General features: G+C 34.2%; 5 protein-coding genes across 5 annotated transcripts; 4 read left to right on the top strand and 1 right to left on the bottom strand.

Annotated features, from left to right (window-relative positions):
- Window positions 1-258: 258 nt before the first annotated feature.
- LOC133697397 (putative UDP-rhamnose:rhamnosyltransferase 1) lies at window positions 259-1,921 on the top strand. The gene has a single exon (XM_062119906.1). It carries the CDS (start codon window positions 304-306, stop codon window positions 1,735-1,737), a length of 1,434 nt encoding a protein of 477 aa, XP_061975890.1. The 5' UTR covers window positions 259-303; the 3' UTR covers window positions 1,738-1,921.
- Window positions 1,922-5,236: 3,315 nt separating this feature from the next.
- LOC133697948 (putative UDP-rhamnose:rhamnosyltransferase 1) lies at window positions 5,237-6,901 on the top strand. The gene has a single exon (XM_062120785.1). It carries the CDS (start codon window positions 5,293-5,295, stop codon window positions 6,724-6,726), a length of 1,434 nt encoding a protein of 477 aa, XP_061976769.1. The 5' UTR covers window positions 5,237-5,292; the 3' UTR covers window positions 6,727-6,901.
- Window positions 6,902-11,991: 5,090 nt separating this feature from the next.
- On the top strand, window positions 11,992-12,885 carry LOC133696901 (copper transport protein ATX1). The gene is made up of 3 exons (XM_062119196.1): window positions 11,992-12,157; window positions 12,265-12,340; window positions 12,504-12,885. Exons 1-3 carry the CDS (start codon window positions 12,149-12,151, stop codon window positions 12,647-12,649), a joined length of 231 nt encoding a protein of 76 aa, XP_061975180.1. The 5' UTR covers window positions 11,992-12,148; the 3' UTR covers window positions 12,650-12,885.
- Window positions 12,886-14,690: 1,805 nt separating this feature from the next.
- Window positions 14,691-15,546, bottom strand: LOC133696551 (protein EARLY RESPONSIVE TO DEHYDRATION 15-like). The gene is made up of 2 exons (XM_062118769.1): window positions 15,211-15,546; window positions 14,691-15,104 (listed from the first exon to the last, which is right to left on the bottom strand). Exons 1-2 carry the CDS (start codon window positions 15,473-15,475, stop codon window positions 14,920-14,922), a joined length of 450 nt encoding a protein of 149 aa, XP_061974753.1. The 5' UTR covers window positions 15,476-15,546; the 3' UTR covers window positions 14,691-14,919.
- A 3,480-nt stretch (window positions 15,547-19,026) lies between these two features.
- LOC133696579 (cation/H(+) antiporter 4-like) lies at window positions 19,027-21,839 on the top strand. The gene is made up of 3 exons (XM_062118798.1): window positions 19,027-19,248; window positions 19,528-20,547; window positions 20,712-21,839. The coding sequence occupies exons 1-3, from the start codon at window positions 19,027-19,029 to the stop codon at window positions 21,837-21,839; spliced, it is 2,370 nt and encodes a 789-aa protein (XP_061974782.1).
- The last annotated feature ends 1,894 nt before the right edge of the window (window positions 21,840-23,733 follow it).

Genomic DNA, 23,733 nt, shown 5'->3' with positions numbered 1-23,733 from the left:
AAAAAAATATTTTTGATAACCTTGATTATAACCATTTTTCTAAAGAGTTTTTTTTTTCTTTTCCATATAATAATATGTTGTCTAGATTATTATTATTATTATTATTATTATTATTATTATTATGATGGGAGGATAGTAATATATATATCAGGTATTAATGAAGTCATCGATTTTCATGTAAAAAAAAATTACAATAATAATTCAATTTCGAAATAAAAAAACTCTCATTCGCTAGCTATATATATAGATGTGGAATTCAGGATAAGAAGCTAAAGACAAAAGCATTTAGATCAGGGAGTATCAATGGATGAACCTCACGAGCTCCACATAGCCATCTTCCCATGGCTTGCTTTCGGTCATATAATCCCATTTCTAGAGCTCGCCAAGCTAATAGCTCAAAGGGGTCACAAGATCTCCTTTATATCTACTCCACGAAACATCCAACGTTTACCAACTATACCTCCAAATTTAACACCCCGAATCAATTTAGTAAGCCTCGCTTTACCCCATGTAGAAAATCTCCCAAACAACGCAGAGGCCACCGCAGACTTGCCTTTCGACAAAATTCCATACCTGAAGGAAGCCTATGACGGACTCAAAGATTCTTTATTTCACTTCTTACATTCTTCTTTTCCAGATTGGATCATCTTTGATTTCGCTCCTTACTGGTTACCTGAGATAGCAACCAAGCTTGGGATCTCTGGTGTTCTCTTTAGCATTTTTGGTGCGTGGACCATATCCTTCTCTGGACCATCATACTCAGCAATGCTCAACGACAACGATCCAAGGACCGAACCGCAACACTTCACGGTCCCTCCAAAGTGGGTCACATTTCCCTCTAAAGTGGCATTTCGCATCCATGAAGCTAAGCGGTTTTTTGATCACATAGAAGTGAACAGTTCAGGTGTCACCGATATGTTTCGTTGGGGATCTGTGCTTGCTGGCTGCGATGTTCTAGCCGTAAGGAGCTGCTTAGAGCTAGAGGCTGATTTCTTAAGACTTGTGGAAGACCTTCACTGTAAGCCTGTAATCCCAGTAGGCCTCCTGCCACCACCTGCTCCGTGTAGCGAGGGCGGGGTGGATGAAAAATGGGTTACGATCAGTGAGTGGCTAGACAAGCAAACGCAAGGATCTGTGGTTTACATAGCGTTTGGAAGCGAGTTAACAATGAATCAAGATGAAATAACTGAATTGGCTCTGGGGGTAGAGTTATCGGGTCTGCCGTTCTTTTGGGCTTTGAGGAACCGGGATGACTCGGTCAGGTTACCAGATGGATTTGAGGAACGAGTAAAAGGACGTGGAGTGGTGTGGACGAGCTGGGCACCACAACTAAGGATTATGGCTCATGAATCGGTTGGGGGTTTTTTGACTCACTGCGGTTATAGCTCAGTTATAGAGGCACTCTCCTTTGGACTTGCTTTGATCATGTTGCCTTTCGCTATAGACCAAGGATTAATCGCAAGGGTTTTTGAAGGGAAGAAGGTTGGGATAGAAGTGCCGAGAGATGAGCAGGACGGGTCGTTTACGAGGAACTCGGTAGCTGAGTCACTCAGGTTGGTTATTGTTGACAAGGAAGGATCCGCATATAGAGAAAATGCCAAGCAGCAGATGGTAACATTATTTGGGGACAAGAGTATCAGCGATCGATGCGTGGACCAATTTGTTGCCTTCTTACGAAGTCATAGAAAATTGCCAGCAGTGATTAACAATGACCTGCCCACGCACTCTCCAAACTGACACGTGCCAATGCTTATGTGTCGTGTCATCTGGTTCTTCACTAGGTTTTTTTTTTTAAAAGAGTCCGTAGGTTTAGACTCCATAGTGCCTTTTTACTGTGTTTTTTTTGTTTGTTTGTCTGTTGATGTAGTGTATAAATGGACTATTGAGTCGCTTCCTGAAACTAAAATTTGTTTTCAAGAAATTTATGTATTATATTATATCTAAATATTTACTTTATTAATTATTAACAAAAAAAACTGGAACTTCAAAAAACACAAAGGTACTACAAAATTGAAAGCCGTGATTGTCGGCAGGCATTTGCGAAGAGAGGGGCCATGGCCCGGAGGAAGGAGGACTGTGGCTAATTACAATGATTTGCGCAGATCCGTTAATCTCCGGTGGGCGGTCATTCACGAGGAAATTTAATTACGAGCGATGGCATTAATGGCATGCCCTACTCAATTATTTTATGAGAAGTGACATCTTAACTCCCTCTGCTCCAAAGGAATACCTACCTACCTACAAGATCCCAAGCCAAGAGAAAATGGAACGAAGATGTCCACATCAAATATTTATATATATATATATATATATATATATATATATATAAAGGAGGAGGAGGAACGATGATGTGAAATGCAGGAGTCAAGATCGAAGCCCACACTTGAGAGAAGATAAGATTATATAATTGAGCTGCTGGCCTGAGGCCTGTGGGTGTGCATGCACTAGAGACAGTTGGATAGGAGACAGAGACCAGACATCTTGGTTTTGCATTAGGTCCCCATGTCAGTAAATTTCAAAGACACGCAGGAAAATCCAACTATCCTTCACATCAAATCATTGTATGAAAATTTAACTTTCAGCTTTATACATGGCCTGCACTTAACTTAAATAATGTGAAAATCCAGCCAGATTCTGTTAGGTATTAACATGAGTACAATTCTGTGCCCTATTTATTACCATTGCCCGGGAAGTCTCTGCGTATGGAAGCTCTCTTTTTTCTGATTTGCTTTGTGGTTCCATTTTCTCTTAGCTTGGGATCTTGTAGCATCTGATATACCAAAAAAAGAGCTCGGCAGCATCAAATAAGCTTTTTATTCTCTGCGAAGAGAAGAGTCGTTAGGAATTTAGTAACCATTCAGTTTGATAAGAGGAGTGTGGCAGCTGAAGTGGAATATCCAGCAGATCATTCATGAACCAAATCCACGAATTTAAGCATAAAAAAAATAAAAATTATATGAGTTAAAAAAGGCATAACCTATAGTCCAATTATTCAATCAAACTAAGATCTTATAAGCATGTTGTCAGCAAGCCAGCACCAACGAAGATCAAGACCAAGCTCAAGTTAGATTTAAAATTTATTTGATTTATTTTATATTTTTCTTAGTTATTTGAATTTTTTTTATTTAGTGTATGCATTATAATGCTAGTTAAATTCTACTGCTTATGTAACTTTTAATAAGGGTTTTTTTACATAACTGGTATAAATATAAGTGTTTAGTTTATTTTTCTGAACCGACTGAAGTTCAAATTTATTGAGGTTGAGAATTTATTAAATTATTTTTTTTAATAATTTAAGACCATATAATTTTAAGATTCAATAAATTTTATTTCCTTACTTTTCTCTATGTCCGTCTCTAATTGTGAGCCAAAGCTGTCGCAAATCATCCATTTTGGATAATAAATACAGTATGCCACACATTAAGCCCTTAACTCAAAAAACCATGGGTACAAGACTATAACAGACCCATAGAGAGAAAAGCAAAAAATAAAAATAAATCTCAAAAAAATATATGATGAAGTATGAAATTGAGATTTGTTTTTTTTTTAATAAAAAAAAGATCAAAATCAATCTATGTTAACCGTCAAAACTTGTGACCTTGATTAAGAGGCCAAAATTAACTATATAGAAAGCAGACCTGAAAAACTACGAAACAAAATTCTCAATGAAAAAAATGCTTAGAAACAAAATAAAAAAATATTAAAAAAAATGAAAAAAATTAAAGTAAATCCGGGATAAGATTAACCCCACGACAAGAAAAGTGAAAAAAAAAACACGAAGACCAATATAAAATAAAATTAAAGGATAAAATTGAAAATAAATTAAATTTATAAATGAATCTAGAAAACAAATGTCAACCCGCATTAATTTTTGAAACCTGTGACTTGGTCATAAAGCCATAGCTAACCTTATAGAAGTGAAAAAACAATGAAAGAAATTATCAACAAAAAAAATATCAAGAATTAAATTGGAACAAAAATACAATAAAAAAAGCATTCTAAGCAAAATAATACAATAATAAAAAGAATAGTGGCCAACCTCGACATAAAAATAAATTTAAATCAAATATTTAAGGATAAAATTAAAAACAAAATTTAATTAGTAAAAAAGCAAAAAAATAAAATAAAATTAAAAACTAGATTTGATATCATTATCAAATTAGAGTAAGGAGAAAGATGAAATCAAAAATAAAAATTAATCAATATAAAATAAAAAAAACAAAACATGTAATAATAAAAAGAAATTGATTAAAAGGATATCAAGGTCGTTTCACTTTGCATAATATAAAAAGACAAATACATCCCATCAATGTCTTAATGCCCAATAAACCCTTATAAAAAGACCAAAATAATCATATTAATTAGATATTTGGTTTTTTTTTAGAAAGACAAAATGAAAATGCTGTTGTATTTATTTTTGCGGTTAAAAAATACTTTTTTATATATATTATTTTAATATTAAAAATAATTTTTTAAAAATAATAAAAATCTATATTAAAAACTTTAAAAAACATCTATTAATACAAATTTCAAACAGTAGGAGCCAACTTCCCCATCAAATACTCGTTGTTATACATAGACAGCAAACAATATACAGAATTCACTTGCGGCTCTGTGCTAGAGACTTTTTTCATTCGCAGCCAAAACATACCAATACTAATATAACTAGTAGTCAATAGCATCTTGCAACGACGATCCCTTCGTATCCTGTGATCCTGCCCTGCAAAGAAAAGGGACAGTGATAAAATATAAATATAAAATACAATAAATGTATATATACATGCACCAATCCATACTGATCATCTGCAATGCCTTGCACCGACCCATTTGGTCGCATAACTAACCGTTGCTGTAAGTAAGTTACGCTCGTTGACGAACGGCGACGACGTTTTATCTAAAATATACATGAAGTATATTTATTTATTCTTTCCTGTTTTTTTGAGAATGAAATGAATTGGCTTGATTATTTACACTGCAGATAACTGAACCTTTTGTTCTCTGCAGAAGAGAGAAGGGTGCATTTTGAATTTGGCATCCCTTAGTTTCGGGCTTCTGGCGGTCCCATGTCCAGACCATCCTTGGGCCGTTTGTTTTTGGGCTACACGATGGGAAGTTGAGCGCTTATGCTGAAATATTGAAGTCATCGATTTTCATGTAAAAAAATTTACAATAATAATTCAATTTCGAAATAAAAAACTCTCATTCGCTAGCTATATATATATATATATATATATACATGGAATACAGGATAAGAAGCTAAAGCCACAAAAGCATTTAGGTCAGGGAGTATCAATGGATGAACCTCACGAGCTCCACATAGCCATGTTCCCATGGCTTGCTTTCGGTCATATCATCCCATATCTAGAGCTCGCCAAGCTAATAGCTCAAAGGGGTCACAAGATCTCCTTTATATCTACTCCAAGAAACATCCAACGTTTACCATCTATACCTCCAAATTTAACACCACGAATCAATTTAGTGAGCCTCGCTTTACCCCATGTAGAAAATCTCCCAAACAACGCAGAGGCCACAGCAGACTTACCTTTCGACAAAATTCCATACCTTAAGTTAGCCTATGACAGACTCCAAGATTCTTTATTTCACTTCTTACATTCTTCTTCTCCAGATTGGATCATCTTTGATTTCGCTCCCTACTGGTTACCTGAGATAGCAACCAAGCTTGGGATCTCTAGTGTTTTCTTTAGCATTTTAAGTGCGTGGACCTTATCCTTCTTTGGATCATCATATTCAGCCATTCTCAACGGCGACGATCCAAGGACCGAACCGCAACACTTCACGGTCCCTCCAAAGTGGGTCACATTTCCCTCCAAAGTGGCATTTCGCATCCATGAAGCTAAGCGGTTTTTGGATCACACAGAAGTGAACAGTTCAGGTGTCACTGATATATTTCGTTCGGGATCCGTGCTTGCTGGCTGCGATGTTATAGCAGTGAGGAGCTGCTTAGAGTTAGAGGCTGATTTCTTAAGACTCTTGGAAGACCTTCACTGTAAGCCTGTAATCCCAGTTGGCCTACTGCCGCCAGCTACTCAGTTTAGCGAGGGCGGGTTGGACGAAAAGTGGGCTACGATCAGTGAGTGGCTAGACAAGCAAACCCAAGGATCTGTGGTTTACATAGCGTTCGGAAGCGAGTTAACAATAAATCAAAATGAAACAACTGAAGTGGCTCTGGGGTTAGAGTTATCAGGGCTGCCGTTCTTTTGGGCTTTGAGGAACTGGGATGACTCGGTCAGGTTACCAGATGGATTTGAGGAACGAGTAAAAGGACGTGGAGTGGTGTGGACGAGCTGGGCACCACAACTAAGGATTATGGCTCATGAATCGGTCGGTGGTTTTTTGACTCACTGCGGCTTTAGCTCAGTTGTAGAGGCACTCTCCTTTGGACTTGCTTTGATCATGTTACCTTTCGCTATAGACCAAGGATTGATCGCAAGGGTTTTTGAAGAGAAGAAGGTTGGGATAGAAGTGCCGAGAGATGAGCAGGACGGGTCGTTTACGAGGAACTCGGTAGCTGAGTCACTCAGGTTGGTTATCATTAACAAGGAAGGATCTGCATATAGAGAAAATGCCAAGCAGCAGATGGTGACATTATTTGGTGATAAGAGTATCAGCGATCGATGCATGGACCAATTTGTTGCCTTCTTACGAAGTCATAGAAAACTGCCAGCAGTGATCAACGAGGACTTGCCCACGCACTCGCAAAACTGACATGTGCCACTTGCTATGTGCCATCCGGTTCTTGACTAGGTTCTAAAATAGAGTCCGTAGGTTTAGACTCTGGAGTGCCTTTTTTTTTTTTTCATGCAGTGTAGAGAGTATAAACTGTTGAGTGCCACTTCCTGAAACTAAAATTTGTTTCGAGAAATCTATGTGCTATTTTATATCTCCGGGTGATGATGCGGGTAAATAATTTTTATATAAAAAATATTAAAAAATTAAAATTTAAAAGTATTAGGTTTTTTTTTTAAATTATATCCAAGAATCTTAGATGTGACTAGAACGCCTGATCCAAGAGTAATATTTATAATATTAATAATAATAATAAACGTTACATGACTCAAGTTTAAGTAGATCTGACTGCAATACCAGACTCAATAGTCTTAAACGAGGGCCTGGCTGCTTAGTCTTACATGAGGGTCTGGCTGTTTGGAAAAGATGAGGTGCTAGACCCCTCTTCGCTATATGATGTTTACTCTAACCTTGTAGAGTGTGGATTTAGAAGTTGCTATTGGGAAGAGTTTTTCGACTTTATTCAATTAGTTTATGGAATCATCTAAATGTTTTGTCGAGCCCTACCTTTTGGATTGATGTTATATCGTGTCATAAAATAATGATAATTAAATAGATTAAGTAAAAAGAAAAAAAACCAAAAGAAAGAAAAAAATTAATGAAGAAAAAGAAAAAAAATTAAATTAACTGGGTTAACCCTTCAAATCAGGTTAACTCATCAAACCTTAGATTTATGCCGTGAAAGTTTAATAACTAAATAGGAAAAAAAATTGATGGGCTACCATAAAATTAACTGGGCTAACCTGTCAAACCCAAGATCCGTGTCATGAAAATTTGATAACTAAATAAAAAAAATTAAACATTAACAAACTAAATTAAACGAAAGAGATTAATTAAAAAGGAAAAAAAATAAACAAAAAGGCATCAGCCTTTTTGCCATAGATTGCAGTGTGCAGTCCACAATTAAAGGCATAAAAACAACAAAAAAACAAAAAGAAAAACTAAAGGCATCAGTCGATAACTAAATAGAAAAAAATTTAATATTAATGAACTAAATTAAATAAAAAAATATTAAATTAAAAGAAACAATAAAAGAAAAAAAATATAAGAAGAAAAAAACTAATGAAGAAAAAGAAAAAAAAATCTAAATTAACTGGGTTAACCCGTCAAACCTGAGATTCATGTTATGAAAGTCTGATAAGTAAATAAAAAAAAAAATTAATATCAACAAACTACATAACAAATTAATTAAAAAGAAAAAAAAGTATCAACCTTTTTATCATGGACTGCACTGTGCAGTCCACAGTGAAAGGCATAAAAAAAAGCAAAAAAAAAAACTAAAGGTTTTAGCCTTTTCACCGTTGACTGCATACAATATTAAAAGATGAAATCAGAAGAACAAAATTAATGAGGAAAAAGAAAAAAAAAATCTGAATCAACCTGGTTAACCGCCAAATCAGGTTAACCCGTCAAATCTGGAATCCGTGTCATGAAAGTGTGATAACTAAATAGAAAAATGATTTATTATTAATGAAATAAATTAGAAAAAGATTAATTAAAAAGGAAAAGGCAAAGAGAAAAAACCTACAGGAAGAAAAAAACTAATGAAGAAAAAAAATCTGAATTAACTGGGTTAACCCTTCAAATCAGGTTAACCCGTCAAACTTGGAATTCACGTCATGAAAGTTTGATAACTAAATAGAAAAAAAAAATTGACGGGTTAACCCATCAAGCCCGGGATACGTGTCATGAAAGTCTGATAATTAAATAGAAATAAATTTAACATTAGAAAATTAAACTAAACGAAAAAAATCACTTAAAAAGAAAAAAAGCAAAAAAAAAATTCTAGGTTAACTCGTCAAACTAAATTAACCCGTCAAACCCGGGATCTGTGTCATGAAAGTCTGATAACTAAAAAAAAAATTAAGATTAACAAACTAAATTAAAAAAAAAAATTCATTAAAAGAAAAAAACACTGAAAAAAGCAAAAAAAACCCATAAAAGTATAAAAACAAAAAAAAATAAAACAGAAAAAAAAACTTAACGTTTTACTGTGGACTGCATAGTGAAACATTGAACAGTTTTAGTATATGTTATTAATTAAAAAAAATTCAGGTTAACCCGTCAAAACAGGTTAACCCGTCAAACCCGGGATCCGTGTTATAAAAATCTGATAACTAAATAAAAAAAATTAACACTAACAAACTAAATTAAACCAAAAAAATTCATTAAAAAAATACACAAAGACAAAAAGCAAAAAAAAAAACCCATAAATACATAGAAAAAGAAAAAAAAAACAGAAAAAAAGGGGAAATAAATGGGGAAAAAGAAAAGAAAAGAAGGCTGCTCATTCACTGTGGACTTGCACAAAAGTAATGTAAAATTGAAAGCCAAGCTTATCGGCAGGCATGGCTGGCTGGCAGGCATTAGATTGAAGTCCAATCAATAATTGTCGGGGCTAAGATATCTTTCGAAGAGAGGGGCCATAGCCTTCTTTTTATGCAGTCGACTCCATCATCCTGAGGAGACCTTTCACGGAAAGATCCACCGACAGTGGAAGATTTCCGTGCCGTTTATTTCCCACCTCTCTCTCTCTCTCTCTCTCTCAGATAAATAGTTCAGTTCACAAAAAGTTTGAGGTAATTTTCAACCAATTAGTGAAAGAAAATATGCACCATAGCCTGCAGCCCGGACACGTGCTCTGCAATGATTTGTGCACTAGACTATCATCATAGGATAGGATAGACGGAGTAGTATAATTGTCCATGGAAGTTCTAATCCTTTATAACAATTATTTTCAAAAGTTCTGACAAGCAAGGTCTAATTTCACATAACAGTCCTCGAGCTTGATCGGTTGATCATTTCAAGGGCCAATTAAATGACTGTTAGGTGTATATCACTATTATTTATTTATTTATTTATTGACTGGTTGTTGATATATTGGTCGTTAAGATTATACCAGCTTGTCCAAAATCTTACATCCATGAAAATAATTATCTAGCGGTTAATTAATGAAATCAGTAAACGATGTGCAAAGGACTAAGAAATGCTTAGCCTGCGGAGAACATTTAAAAAGTTGATGCATGGTTTGCCATACAACAAGTCTGTTGGGATATTACTTGAAATTCGAATATAAATAATAATTTTTGATTAAAAAAAATGGGTATAGAATATTTATTGAATCGTTTACTGTTTATATATTTAAACTTGTATAAACACTTAGATTTTTCTTAAAAATATTCTTATTTTTAGTATATCTTATTGTAATAATTAAATATTATTGCTTCCTACTCTAGAATATTTATAAACTTTTGAATTACATGAACCACCACATCGATGATTTAATGAATTATAACACTATCTTTAAATTTATTTTAAGTTATCAATTAACAAGTCATTGATAAAATTGTTAAATAATATATCTATTTTGTTTTATATATTAAAAATAAAATAGTATTTTCAGCTTAACCTATATATAAGCTCTTTGTATTTAGATTAAAGTAAGAATAATAATACAAATAAATTGATGAGAGTTCTAGCCTCCTTTCCTTTCATGTTTATATTTATTTTTGTGTTAATTCAATTGTTTTAACAAAAATCTTAGCAAAAGATTATGCTAAAGTGCATGTTTGGATGTGTGTGTTTGGCTAATATATGTGTTTTAAAAAAATTATATTAAAAATAACTAAAAATCTATATGTGATGTACAATATAATAAAAAACAATTATTTCTGATTTCAAAGATTCTCTTTACTTACCAATGAGTTTCTACTTTCTAGTTGAAATGATAGTGATCTATTGATAACAATAATAAAAAAAGTCATGGGTGATTTACACTTCTTGCAAGAGATGCTAACAAATATTTAAAGTATTGAAGGGGTTTTTTTCCACTAAAAACCATGCATGTGGTGTAATGGGTTTTTCACATAATTTCTGTTTATATATGTTTTTAGAAGTTTTTTAAAAGTTTTTTTATCTTAAAAAAACACTAAATTGATTAATATTTTATGACACTTTTAATTTATTAATGTAAAAATAAAAAAATCATGATAAACATTTATTTTAAAATAAAAAAACTATTTTAAAAAATATTCTGCATCACAATCTCTGTGTACTGAATTTATAATAATAATAAAAAAAACCCATAATCAAATATATATTTATGAATACACTCCTAAAGCTGAAAAAGGATACCGATACATCCTCACAAATTTTAATCTGAATACTTACCAAGCTCTTGGCAACTATAGATTTATGTGGCTCCTTTTAACTTTTCTCATCGACCCTGAAAGGTTCAATTGTTCTAGTTTTACCCTTTCTTACTTTAGATTCATGTTTTTTTATCCATGTAAGCTTTTTCACACTGGCCATCCCTCCGTTTTGTTTTAGCGCTGCACCGGGGGTGGAATTATAAATTTCGGATAATACATGATTTTAAAGACGCAAAACAGAAGATCGAAGGGTAATTAAAAATCTCAAAAGCTTAGCATTAAAATGCAGATTTATTTAAAAAAGTTTTGGGGCTGTCATAGCCCCTCCCCCGTCTTTCTACGTATATAATTTCGCCCCTGCTTTGCACCTAGATGCCCAATACCCTAAACTTCACCGGTTTTAGCATCACCGTGGCTCGTCCTCTCAAGAGATCTTCCGGCACAAGTACAGTGAATTAAAAGAACATGTATCAAAGGTAAGTGCAACCTCTTAAAAGGTCAAATCTTGCTATCCATTATTGATGGTCGAAAGTCTCGAGACAGGGCACTGTGGTCCCAGGAGTACGAATTTATCCGAAAGGAATACAACTTTTTTTCATCTCGGTTTCTTAAGGTCGTATGATATGTCAACACGCATTAGGAAAAGAGACGCTCTGGAGTCTGTAGGCCGTTCTTTCTACCTGCACACTATGATCCCTTATACATCCTGCAGAAAGTAAAGCCAACAATTTACCTGTGTTTCCCCCACAATTTACTCAATAAAGCTAACAAAATCCATAGAATATAGATCACGAAACTTTGTAGCTTTAATAAATCAAAGCAATTAGGTATGAGTAGAATAGTGCTACGCAGAAAAACTTTGTATATTTGTCCCAATCAAACCTGGCAGCATTAATATGCTTTTTTTTCCGACCCCATGTGTGGACATAGTCTTTCCTCTCAAGTCAACACCATGGAAACAAAGGTAGCTTTATCATAAAATGTGATAAATTCCATCAATCAAGTAAAGAATCCAATGCCCCTCTCAACTTGCTCATTAATTTATATGCTTCAAGCACTGGTCACTTTGCCAACATTGATGTCTGTTTCCTTATTTCTCTTCCTCTTGATTTCCTCTCTGTCTAGCCACTCTACAAGGTCAGTGCACTATTCACGCCAATTTCACCAACTTGCAGTTTTCATCAAACAGAATGGCTAACGTAAGTATATATATACCACATCAAAGTACTTTCAGTGTTTAATCTAGCTACTCCTGTTTGTTGTTGAATCATTTTGGACTTTAATTAATGCTTCAATTCGGCAATAGGTGGTGGAATTGAAAGTGGGTTTGCATTGCGATGAATGTATTAAGAAGATATTGAAAGCTATCAAAAAAATACAAGGTAACTATATTGAGTCCAAGCTATCCTTGATTTATATATAGTCTCTTGATGATGAACTTGAATTTGATCACCCTTTCGCCCTCTACTTAATTTGTTTTTTAAAAAAAAAAGATCTTGATCAATTTGCGTTAACATTTACATGTCCGGTGTTTATGACAAGCAGACATCGAAACTTACGACATTGATACACAGCTCAATAAGGTCACAGTGACTGGCAATGTTTCATCAGAAGAAGTTATTAGAGTTATTCACAAGATTGGGAAGACAGCGACCACTTGGGAAGCCGAGGGAGATGGAGTGACTTGCTAAGTAAATCGATGACGTGATCTCCTCTCTCTGTTTCAGCAACAGATTAAGTTTATAATATGTGATTATGGCCATGAAGGTTTTCTAATTTCATCTTTACTGGATGCATGGCTTGACAGAGAAGACAATTCAACCTGGTCAACATGGAGGAGCAATTTCTAGAGAGAATAGTACTGATTTGTAAAGGGCGTATGAATATGCATATCAAGTTATTAAATACAATTAGCCTCCTTCAATAACCTATACCAAGCAAAAAAATAAAATAATAAAATTACAACCTATTAGCTATTACATATCAAAGCAAATCATTTGTGATTTCTTGGGCCTTTCTCTAATTTTCGCAATATCTAAGACTAAGAGGAGTAATTACCTTCCAAATCTTGCCCAGGCCTAACATATATAATGACATGAAACCCACTTTCTCTATCCAAATTAAGCAGGACAAAAGCCTCAAGCTACAGAAACAACATGGTAAAATTGCATACAAGACTTTTCTATTTATTTTTGTGTTTTAAAAATATTTTTAAAATTTTTAAAATTTTTTTATTTTTTATTTGCTTTAAATTATTTTTTTTTTATGTTTTTAAATTATTTTGATGTGCTGATATCAAAAATAATTTTTAAAACATAAAATATATTATTTTAATATATTTTTAAATAAAAAATATTTTAAAAAATAACTACAACAATATTTTCTAACAGACATAAACAGGGAGTTCTGGGAAACAGTAGTCATGGAAACAAGAGAAAGATAGTTTGAAGGGACTTTACAGTAGGCCCAAATGTTTGAGCCTGATATGGAAAACAGCTTCTATTTTAGGGATGCTATTTTTCTACCATAAGGTATAAAATGTTGAGCTCGAGGTTCCGGAAGATAACATGACTTTGTCGACCAAAATGAGCAAGATTACAAATGCCACATGACAGGGAGACAGTCTTTTGCCTGGAGGATGGCCAAAAACCCCAGAGTTCATTTAACAGCTATGCGTTTCATCACGCATAATGATCTTGTCCATGACAATTGGGACAAATGGGTTTCTGAAAAATGTTAGAACAGGCATACAGGGCCACTCATATCAACTTTATAGATGTGACTGTAAGAGAAGGATCCGATACATCTGCTATAGTTCCATCAATTGTGGGAGAGTACGATCTTATCATGGTAGGTCGTTGCCATGAAAACGAAACCAAAGTTCTACCCGGCCTATCAGAACGTATTCATTCCCGAGAGCTTGGGCCGTTGGGGGGTATGCTTGCTTCTGAAAATATTTTTAGTCTAGTTTCAGTGTAGGTGGTTCAACAGCAAATCAAGAAAGCAAGGCATACCAGTACTTTCAATTAATGTACTGTTTGAGCCCAAGCTGCCACTTGCCTTTCTGGCATCGAAAAATGTCATCGACTTTGTCTTAACAGGACGTCTAGTAAGATATTTAATAAAACCTTGCAGATCATCAAGAACACGTACAATTTTCACGTTTTACCAATTACATATCCTTCCTTGTTTCTTAAAGAACTAGAATTTGCTTTAACATGTCTTTTGTTTTTTACCAAAAGATAATGAAACATTAAGTTCAGGTCATAGTGACCGGGAAGAAAGCAAGCACTTGGATGGCCAAGGGAGACCACCATGTGTGATCTGCTCTGTGTCGGTACAAAGAATTGCAAAGATTATCAGTTATTGCCACCAAGATGTCCAGCTTTCCTTCAAGAAAGCAAGCACTTGGTAGAGGTACTAGTTGAAAGGCAAAACATTTCTATAGTTGTGTAGAGGGGGGCATATTCAATTAGCTTGTAGTCAGCCTCAGCAACCCACTAAAGCAAATATGTATTAGTTTTAAGGTACTAGTTGAAAGGCAAATCATTCATTAACAATTTTTGTCTCTTTTTGCAATATCAAAGACATTACTAATGTTTGAATGCAATTACAATTCCTTTGATTAATTAATTAAAACTAGGTAATTTATAGATTTAATAACCTTCCAAATTATGCCAAGGACCAAATAGAATTACATCAAAATCAACTCTCTGTCCAGAGCAACCCAAGTTAAATTTTATGTTCTTGCAGATTTCTCTACCACTGCAATATTTATTTATAATTACCGCATGTTTTTCACAGCATTTTGTATGACAGAGATAATGTTACAATTTTACAAAGTACGTTCTTTTCTACACAATAACATGAAAAACCCAAATTAAAAGGAAAAAAAACAGCTGGTACCCCGTTCAAAGCCAGTCCTTGTACACAAAACAACCAAACTGGGTTATCCGCAAACTCACCGAGTCATACAACCCTGCCTCGGTTGCTGAATCGTCTTTGGACTCAGCTTCACATTCACAATCTTCGGTATCTTCTCCAAATACCTTGGTGCCTGAGCACGATCAAATCGATCCCTTTTCCACTTCAAAACTCCAAGCGAAACCAATTCCTTATTGCAACCCTTCAACTCCACCTCCTCTCCTGCAACAAACACCCCCGGGAAAAAAAGAGAGAAAATCAAGTTAGCGAGTTGACTCGGTGACTCAGGCTATTGAACACAAATTCTAATTTGTGGGAGGGGTCTTACCTTTGATGGTGTCGTAAATTGGGTCGTCGAGGAAGAGAGAGTCGAGATCCTCGGAGAGGACAGGACCGTAAATATCAGAGAATAGAGGTTCAGTTTCGGGATCATGGAAACGTTCTTGGAGCCAGTAGTCTCGGAACCAAGGGGAGGATTGGACAAGAGCCCACCATTGGTCGGAAAAATCCTCCACCGTTCGATATGACAGCGGGACGAACAGCGGAGCGTTGGGATTTAAAGTTGATGTTGGTATGTGAGAAATTACATCCATTGCCACTTGAAACAAGAAGAAAAGCTAGACGAGAGGGGAGTGAACTGTGAGGGGTGGCTATTAGCAGAACAGGAGCTTATAAAGGACGAGGAGAGATTTTTACCTGAAAAGGGTAGGGTTTTAAATTTGGCCTTGGTTTAGGGTTCTATTACAGAAATGACATTTCTTTATTTTTCAGTTTAGTATGATTCTCAAAAATGCAAAATTCACCTCACATCAATTGCCTAACTTACATTGTATATTAATTAGTGTTTGCCAAATTGATATTATATATAATACCAAGAGACAATAACATACTGATTTTATATATTCACGGTTAATAATAATTCAGTATCTTATATTTATAACCATGCACTAAACTTTAATTTTAAAGTAAAGTTAGAAACTTTATTTTTATATTTGTAATATAATATCCTAATAATAATTACATAATAAAAACCAAATAAAATATGTTATTATTATTATTATTATTTATAAAATAAAGGTAACAAAAATATAAGCTTTATAACAATTATATATTAATAAAAAAAATAAAAACTGAAGGGTATAAAACTCGAATCCAGAATAAAAGAATTGACTGAAATCGAGCGAGATGAGTTAATAGTAAAATATCAAGCCAGGATAGCTCTTCAACAACATCCACGCTTGAGCCCCAATCAAATCGAATAAAAATTAAATCCAACAATAATCAAATGAAAATGTGGAATTTCTGTTTGTTTTTGTATGTCGATTTTATTTTTTAATTTAAAATTATTTTTTTAATAATAAAAATAATTTTAAAATATTAATGTAAAAATAATTTTTAAAAATAAAAAATATTATTTTAATATATTTACAAATAAAAAAAATTTTAAAAATAATAATGACTACAATTTTTAAACACCCCGTATAGTAACATAAAACGAAAAATAAAAAACTGACGTGTAATGTGAGTGATGTTTTTGTAAAAACTGAAGTAACTTAGATCTATATCGGTACATGTAGGTGGTCATTCCTTTTCTTCTTTTTTTTTTTATCTCGAGTAGACGACACGTCGCTGTTCTAATCCGATGTCTTTGACTTGTTACGTGGCAGTATAAACAAATTTGTTTTGTTTTGTTTTTTTTTTTTGGTATAAATGGGCAAAAAGCCCAAGACAAAACTAATAAGCAAACCTCAACTCCCATGCACCAATATAAATAATCTTTATACAAATTCTGCAAGAAAAAAAAAACTATATTGTTTAACATTTATTTATTTTATCCAACTTGAATAATTGAACCAAAAATAAATATGAGAAAACTTGGATCAATAGCATTCAATCCAAATAAGAAAAAAAGAAATAAAAATGTCATAAATTCGAGCTTGGGCCGACTGGGGGATTTGCTTGCTTCTAGCGATATTTCAAGTCCAGTTTCAGTCAAGTCCAGTTTCAGTGCTCGTGGGCTCAACGGCAAATCATGAAAGCGCGTCGCAGCAGCAGTTCGAATTAATGATTTGCAAACAATCAAGCTGCATAGAAATAATGGCTAGAGAAAGCTGCACGTGACATGAAAAATGGACGCAGTTTCATTACAATTCCTTGAGAACCGAAGCTTCGCCTTTCAATATAACTTCACTAATGGCGTGTTAGTTCCATGGTAGTACGGGGACGTAGATTGCACAACTTTTTTGATAAAAATAAAAAAAAGAAGATTGCAGAACTTATCAATTCTTTTAGGAGATATCTTTGATGTTTGAAAACACAACTTCTTGTTATATTACAAGTTGTATACATTTAATCTACTGCTTTCAATAAAAATTTAAGATTTATTTTGCAATGATATGCTATTTTGACCTTCCAAAATTTCCATGCTCAATAATATTGAACTAAATCAATGTTTTTGTGCTCTTTTATGAGTTAGATTATTATTTTTTAAAAATTTAAGTGTTGCTATTGTTTTTTAGTAAAAATAAATAAATCATGTTAAACCCAAGAGCTCGTGAGTCTGACACCTTATTAGACCCATTCTCATTAGGCTCGATTGCATATAAAACCCAAACGACTATAGATCTAACATCTTGCCAGGCCCAAACTCTTTTAAGCCAAGGTTTTTTTTAGAAACAAGTATTCAAAGTAAAAATCTAAGGTTATCATGTTTTTATTTTCTAGCGGGTCAAAAAATTCTTTAAAGGTCTTTTCTATGTCAAATCAATATTAATGATGCGTAATAAATAGTGTGTAAAAGTCTTATAAAGATCCATTGTATTTTTTTCCATGTTAGTATATATGTTAAATGTATTTTCTCTCATTAATACTTATACCAAGAATATTTCTTATCAATATTAATACGCATGTCAGAGAAATTATTTCTCTTTAATACTATTAGGATAATATTACACTTCATCATCTTCTCTTTGTAAAAAGACTCATAGATTATAAGTAGATCATAAATCTTTTAAACAAAAGGTTCAAAATTTCAATTATGTACTACATATTTATTTTTATAGTATCTATCTGTAATATTATTGTATTTTTTTTAAAAATCATCGATTTAATTATTAGATAATCCTCTAATTCACTAAATAAAATCTTTTTTAATACCAACCCAACAACCACAGCAAAAAGAAGAATAGAAAAAATTACCATAATCAAAACAATAGAAAAAATTAACAGAATAAAAAAGATTAACTAACTATTCAAAATATAAACATTGCCCCCGACAACTTGAATTTTTTAGGACATTATAGGTACGAACATGGACGTCTTTGGATAGAACTCACCGATACAAAACAAGAAATCAAAACAAAATGCACCAAAGAAATTAATGAAACCGCGGAAAATTCAGCAAGCCAAGCGGAAGAGAAATCACGACCAGCGAACAGTCCCAAATATTTTAATCTCTGAAGAAAAAAAGTCACACAGCATCAAACCTTTAATGACACCGCAAACTCTCCTAATTCCTCTTATTTCGAGGTGCCAACAGTCACAGAACCGGATCTTAATTAATATCTGAAATTAATGGCATCTGAGTGAAGCATGGGCGGTATGCAATGCCCCTGCACCCAATATTGCCAACATGTCAAATTTATGCACATTTTGTTTTGTTTATCTGTTATTTAACCGATTATTAAATCTTGAAAAATCTAAATTTGGAGTTAGTTGTCGAGGAAAATCTAAATTTACTTGGAGATATAGTTGAGAATAGATAATTTGATTTTCTAAAAACGTTGACAGAGTTTCAAATAAATGTTAACGATTCCTAGATTCACAGACACACACACACACACACAAACACATCACATGTACAGAAAACATGAGTTGGTCTGTCTCAAGTTGAGTCTCTACCTAAAAAAAAACAAAACAAGAGTTGGTTACACAACTGGAAACCAAAATTGTAGCTGCCAAAACTGTAAACTAATGGCTAGCAGAAACTATGCCAACATACTGTAACCAAAACAAATGTCTTCAATATATTTATTATATAATCGACCACCCCTTTCATTTCTTCAGTTTAATGTGTATATATTCTTTTATATTCTCTCTCCTTCTTCTTCTTTTAAAACTAGGAAAGAATTGAGCAGGCTCGTTTATGGACTTCACGCCAAGAAACATCGTGAACGTAAGCGGAGATTGCTTCGACCATGTTAGAGTCTTCTCTGATGGAATGTGGAATGTAAAACACGGGGAAAGTATTCTTCAGCATTCATTGGTTCGTTTCCATGTTCAATTGATTGTGATTTTCCTGCTTGTGAACTCTTTTCACTTGGTGCTCCAACGATTCCATTTTACCCATTTCACCTCCGAGATCCTGGTAATATATCTGATTGCATTACTACTACATGATTTGAAATTCTATTTGTTATGTATTTGTTATGTATAGCATGGCATTGATTGTAAACTAAAGGTCCATTCCTTTTTTTTTTCTTTTAATTTTGCACGGGACACCAATGTTGGTTTAACAAACAAATTGATGTGTTTGTTCGTTGCTGATCTTTCCTTCTCATTTACTTTTGGAGTTACAAAAATGGTTTAGTTTTTATCTCAACCTGTTAGTTTGTGTTGCTAATTTTCTCTCTTTAATGTTTACCAGGCAGGTATAGTATTGGGACAAACTGTATGGAGAGACAATGACAAATCAGAGCTCTTGTTCCCTACAGTAGTGCGCAATCAAGTCTTTGCTTCATTATCAAAGATTGGTTACATTCTGTTCTCGTTCTTGATTGGTGTGAGAATGGAACCAAGTTTGATATGGAAAACAGGAAGAACTGCCACTTTTTTAGCGACTCTGCTGTTCATATTCCATCACATAGCAATGCTAAGCATCGACGTCACGTTTGACAAAGATAAGGAGAAGTTAACTGCGGGATTCGTGCTTGCAAAAGAAGCATTTTCAGCTATATATTTTGCTTCGATAACCACTACCGAATTTGTTATGGTCAGTACCATTTTAATGCAGCTTAAGATAATAAATTCGCAGCTTGGACACCTTGCTCTAGCATCCTCATTGTTATTCAAATTGGCAACCTTTGCAGTAGGAACTTTGTTTGGTTTCATAAATGCTTTTGTAAATATATCGTCTCAAGTGGGAGCTCGGATCGTTATTTATTCTCTCGCACTTATCGTGTTTACTGTAGTCGTGTCGAGGAAAACAATGCTCTTCTTCATTAGAAGCACACCAGTAGGTAAGCCTATGAAGGAAATCTACACCACTATGACTGTAGGCGTACTATTTTTATTGTCAGCAATTGGTGACGAAGTAGGACTGCATTATATGTATGGCCCTTTAATACTTGGCCTGGCAGTGCCTGCACGGTCTCCTTTAGCTGAAGTCCTAGTAGCAAAGTTCGATACATTGGTTTCAGGATTTTTTCTACCACTCATGGCGGTGTTCTGTTCCTCCAAACTCAATTTATTTCAGTTTATCCACGAGTTTAAGGATGCTGTCCATCTCCAGATTTCATTGATTGGATATGTGATGAAGCTGCTGGTAACTTTTATCGGGGCGTATTTTTGCAAGATACCTTTAAGACATGCTATTGCCCTCACAATCATCTTGAATGCCAAAGGCATTACTGAAATTGCACAATTTTTAAGCTTCGGTGACATTACGGTACATCTCGCACTACTTTCTATTATTTAGAATTTAAATACCAGTGGATGTTTGTGAAACAAGCACCTAATAACTCTATCTGCATTCGTTTCCATTAAAAATTCCCAACTTGTGCAAACGTCTCATTGCTTTTTCTCTCATCAAGATTGCTTTCTTTCTCTCAGGAACTAGACGCAGCCTCTGGAATTTTCTTAGTATTTCTGTTACAAGCATTTCAGCCACTCCTTATTAAAAAGCTTTACAATCCTGCAGACCAATACATTGGGTACCAGAATAAATCCATTGAGAAGGCTTCTGATGATGCGGAGCTCCAGATACTTGCCTGTGCACATAGGCAAGAGGATGCTGTTGCGGCAATCAAGCTCTTACAGTATTCCAATCCTACAAAACAAAGTCCCTTGTCCGTTTATGTACTTTGCCTGGAGGAACTCGTTAGCAGTTCCACCCCTCTTCTAATCAATCACCAATTAGGCCAAAAAATGTCCTCTTACAGGGTATCCCGCTCACAACCAGTCATTGATATCTTCAAGTATTTTGAGTCACAGTACAAGAAGTTCGTCCGGGTGAATATGTTCACTGCCGTATCGCCACTAAAACAGATGCATGAGGACATTTGTTGGCTCTCTTTTGACAAGGCTTGCTCCCTAATAATACTTCCATTTCATAAGAAATGGAATAGCAAAGGCAAATTGGTTTCCAGCAACACTGATACAAGGAACTTGAATATTACTGTACTGGAAAGGGCACCTTGTTCTGTTGGCATCCTCATTGATCGTAGTAGAACCCAGGGCTTGTCTTCTATCTTCCTTGCGTCAACATATCGTGTGGCTGCACTGTTCTTTGGAGGCCCAGATGATAGGGAGGCAGTTGCTTATGCCTTAAGGATGGCAGGAAGATTTAGACTTCATTTAACAGTTATGCGTTTTATCACCCCTACTACTGAGCAAGTCTATCATGATTGGGATTACATGCTTAACAGTGAATTTTTGAGAAACTTGAAACTTGGAGTGTCAGAAAGTAGTAGTATCAATTACATAGAGGAGACTGTGAGAGATGGAGCTGACACATCATCCATAATTAAGTCAATGGTGGGAGGTTATGACCTTATCATGGCAGGGCGGCGCCATCAAACTGAGCCACAAGCTTTTTCAGGTCTATCAGAATGGATGGATTTGCAAGAGCTTGGGCCGATAGGGGACCTGCTTGCTTCTGAGGACATTACTAGTGCAATTTCAGTTTTGGTGGTTCAACAGCAGATCATGAAAGCAAGTCACAGCAGTACTTTGAATTAATGTTTTGCAAGTTGTACACTTGCATTGGATGGCGAGAGAAAATACTGCACAAACCTGAGAATTCCCCGCTTCTTTTAACATGACATGAGAAATTATGAATGTCTGCTCATTACAAACCTCGAGAAGCTAAGCTTAACAGGAACATGGAGGATTTGACTATAATTGATTTCATTTCATCTATTGATCGAAGAATTGATTTCTGTACCCGCAACATTTTGGGTGCCGAGAATTCCATGCTATGTTACCGTTGAGAACCTAACATCCCCAAAATCCCAGCTCTATAAAGCCATCTTCCCAAACAAAGGAGGCGGTTAAAAGAAGGGACGAGGAAAGGCAGAGGCAATTGAAAAAAAATAAAATAAAAAATTACGTGGATGATGAAAGGTTCAAGGACAAGGCGAAATCTTGATATTACCCTCGCATTTGTGAGGGTGGTAAAGGAGATCCAATTTAGAACTGTATCTAGTTGGTCCGAAAATGGTGAGTTTGTTGAGAGCCTTGCTCTGAGGGTAATATGATAAATTTACAAAATCTTATTTATTTTTTATTTAATATTAAACAAAAAAACTTTATTGAATCCAATTGTATTAAATTTGTTCCAATCCATAAGAATTGAATTGAAAATCAATTGATTTCATGTTTATATGCAATTTTACGAGAGAAAAGGTGCCAAGCATGCGGTAAATGTGCACTGACGTAGAATTCTCATAGTCTTGATTTTAGTTTATTATTATCAATAGTGGTTTTTTTTTGTTTTTTTTTTATTTTATTTTTTACGGAACATGATCCATAAAGATTGTGAAAAAATATTTCAGCTTCTTCTAGAAACATAAAAAATCCCATCCACATGCATCCCTTGAAGCTAATAAACACATAATTGCATTCTCATTATTAATTTAAATTATAATATATCATAAATATAACCACTTATTAATACTAGCCACTACATAATTTAATGCAATTCTTTTGTTCGATCGCTACGCTACTCGATAATTCAATTATTATATTCCAAATTATGCCATGGATGTATTTATACAAACAACCCAACTAAATTATCTACACAATTAACTACAACCCCCGGAATTAATACTATGGTATTTAAGAATATTGTAATAGTTGTTTTTAAAGTATTTTTTATTTAAAAATATATTAAAATAATATTTTTTATTTTTCAAAAATTATTTTTTACACCATCAAATTAAAACAATCTATATATATATATATATAAAAATATTAGAGTTTTTATAAATAGCGTTTGAAATGCAATTTCAAACTGTATCCAAATCCAGCCTTTGTGAACAAACAGCTAATCAGTCCAACACCAACTTGCCGAATCACACAACTCTAGCTAAGCTTTTGAATCGTCCTTGATCCCATCTTCAAATTCACAATCTATGGTGCCTCATGAGACCGACGAGAATGTGAGCTGAAACATCATCCATAATTCAATCAACGGTGGGAGATTATGACCTTATCATGATATGACATCGATCTCCAAGAAACTGTACAGCAAGCTTTGTTAGGCCTATCAGAATGGATTCAGGGATCTTCTTGCTTATGAAGATATATCTAGAACAGTTTCAGTCTTGGCTATCCAACAGCAAATTCAGAAAGTAAGTTGTAGTAGTACTTTGAGGTGATGATAATTCAAAGTATACCTTGCTTCGAAGGGCGACAGAAAAACTGCATAATTTCTCTTTATTACATGTAAAACACATTACAATCCTTCTGAAGCTAACCTTCATGTATCTTAAGCTTAGATACGCTGGCAACTTGATATTGTATGCATGGCCTTGTAGTGGACTGATTGCACATCCAATCTTTACTTCCTTTGCAATATCAGCAAACCGGATTTCATCCTTTCCTTGAACTTGATCCCATCCAATTCACTACT

Source organism: Populus nigra, chromosome 6 (assembly GCF_951802175.1).
Source record: "Populus nigra chromosome 6, ddPopNigr1.1, whole genome shotgun sequence".
Lineage (NCBI taxonomy): Eukaryota > Viridiplantae > Streptophyta > Magnoliopsida > Malpighiales > Salicaceae > Populus > Populus nigra.
Note: the sequence above shows the minus strand (reverse complement) of the source record. Positions and strands in the feature narration are given on the sequence as shown.

Excerpts from the sequence above, each read along its gene's own strand:
- LOC133696901 (XM_062119196.1), top strand. Across the intron at positions 12,341-12,503 it reads AGCTATCAAAAAAATACAAG|ACATCGAAACTTACGACATT; the intron begins GTAACTATATTG and ends TATGACAAGCAG.
- LOC133696551 (XM_062118769.1), bottom strand. The coding sequence starts at position 15,475 with ATGGATGTAATTTCTCACATACCAACATCAACTTTAAATCCCAACGCT. Across the intron at positions 15,105-15,210 it reads AATTTACGACACCATCAAAG|GAGAGGAGGTGGAGTTGAAG; the intron begins GTAAGACCCCTC and ends TGTTTGTTGCAG.
- LOC133697397 (XM_062119906.1), top strand. The coding sequence starts at position 304 with ATGGATGAACCTCACGAGCTCCACATAGCCATCTTCCCATGGCTTGCT.
- LOC133697948 (XM_062120785.1), top strand. The coding sequence starts at position 5,293 with ATGGATGAACCTCACGAGCTCCACATAGCCATGTTCCCATGGCTTGCT.
- LOC133696579 (XM_062118798.1), top strand. The coding sequence starts at position 19,027 with ATGGACTTCACGCCAAGAAACATCGTGAACGTAAGCGGAGATTGCTTC. Across the intron at positions 19,249-19,527 it reads ATTTCACCTCCGAGATCCTG|GCAGGTATAGTATTGGGACA; the intron begins GTAATATATCTG and ends AATGTTTACCAG. Across the intron at positions 20,548-20,711 it reads TAAGCTTCGGTGACATTACG|GAACTAGACGCAGCCTCTGG; the intron begins GTACATCTCGCA and ends TCTTTCTCTCAG.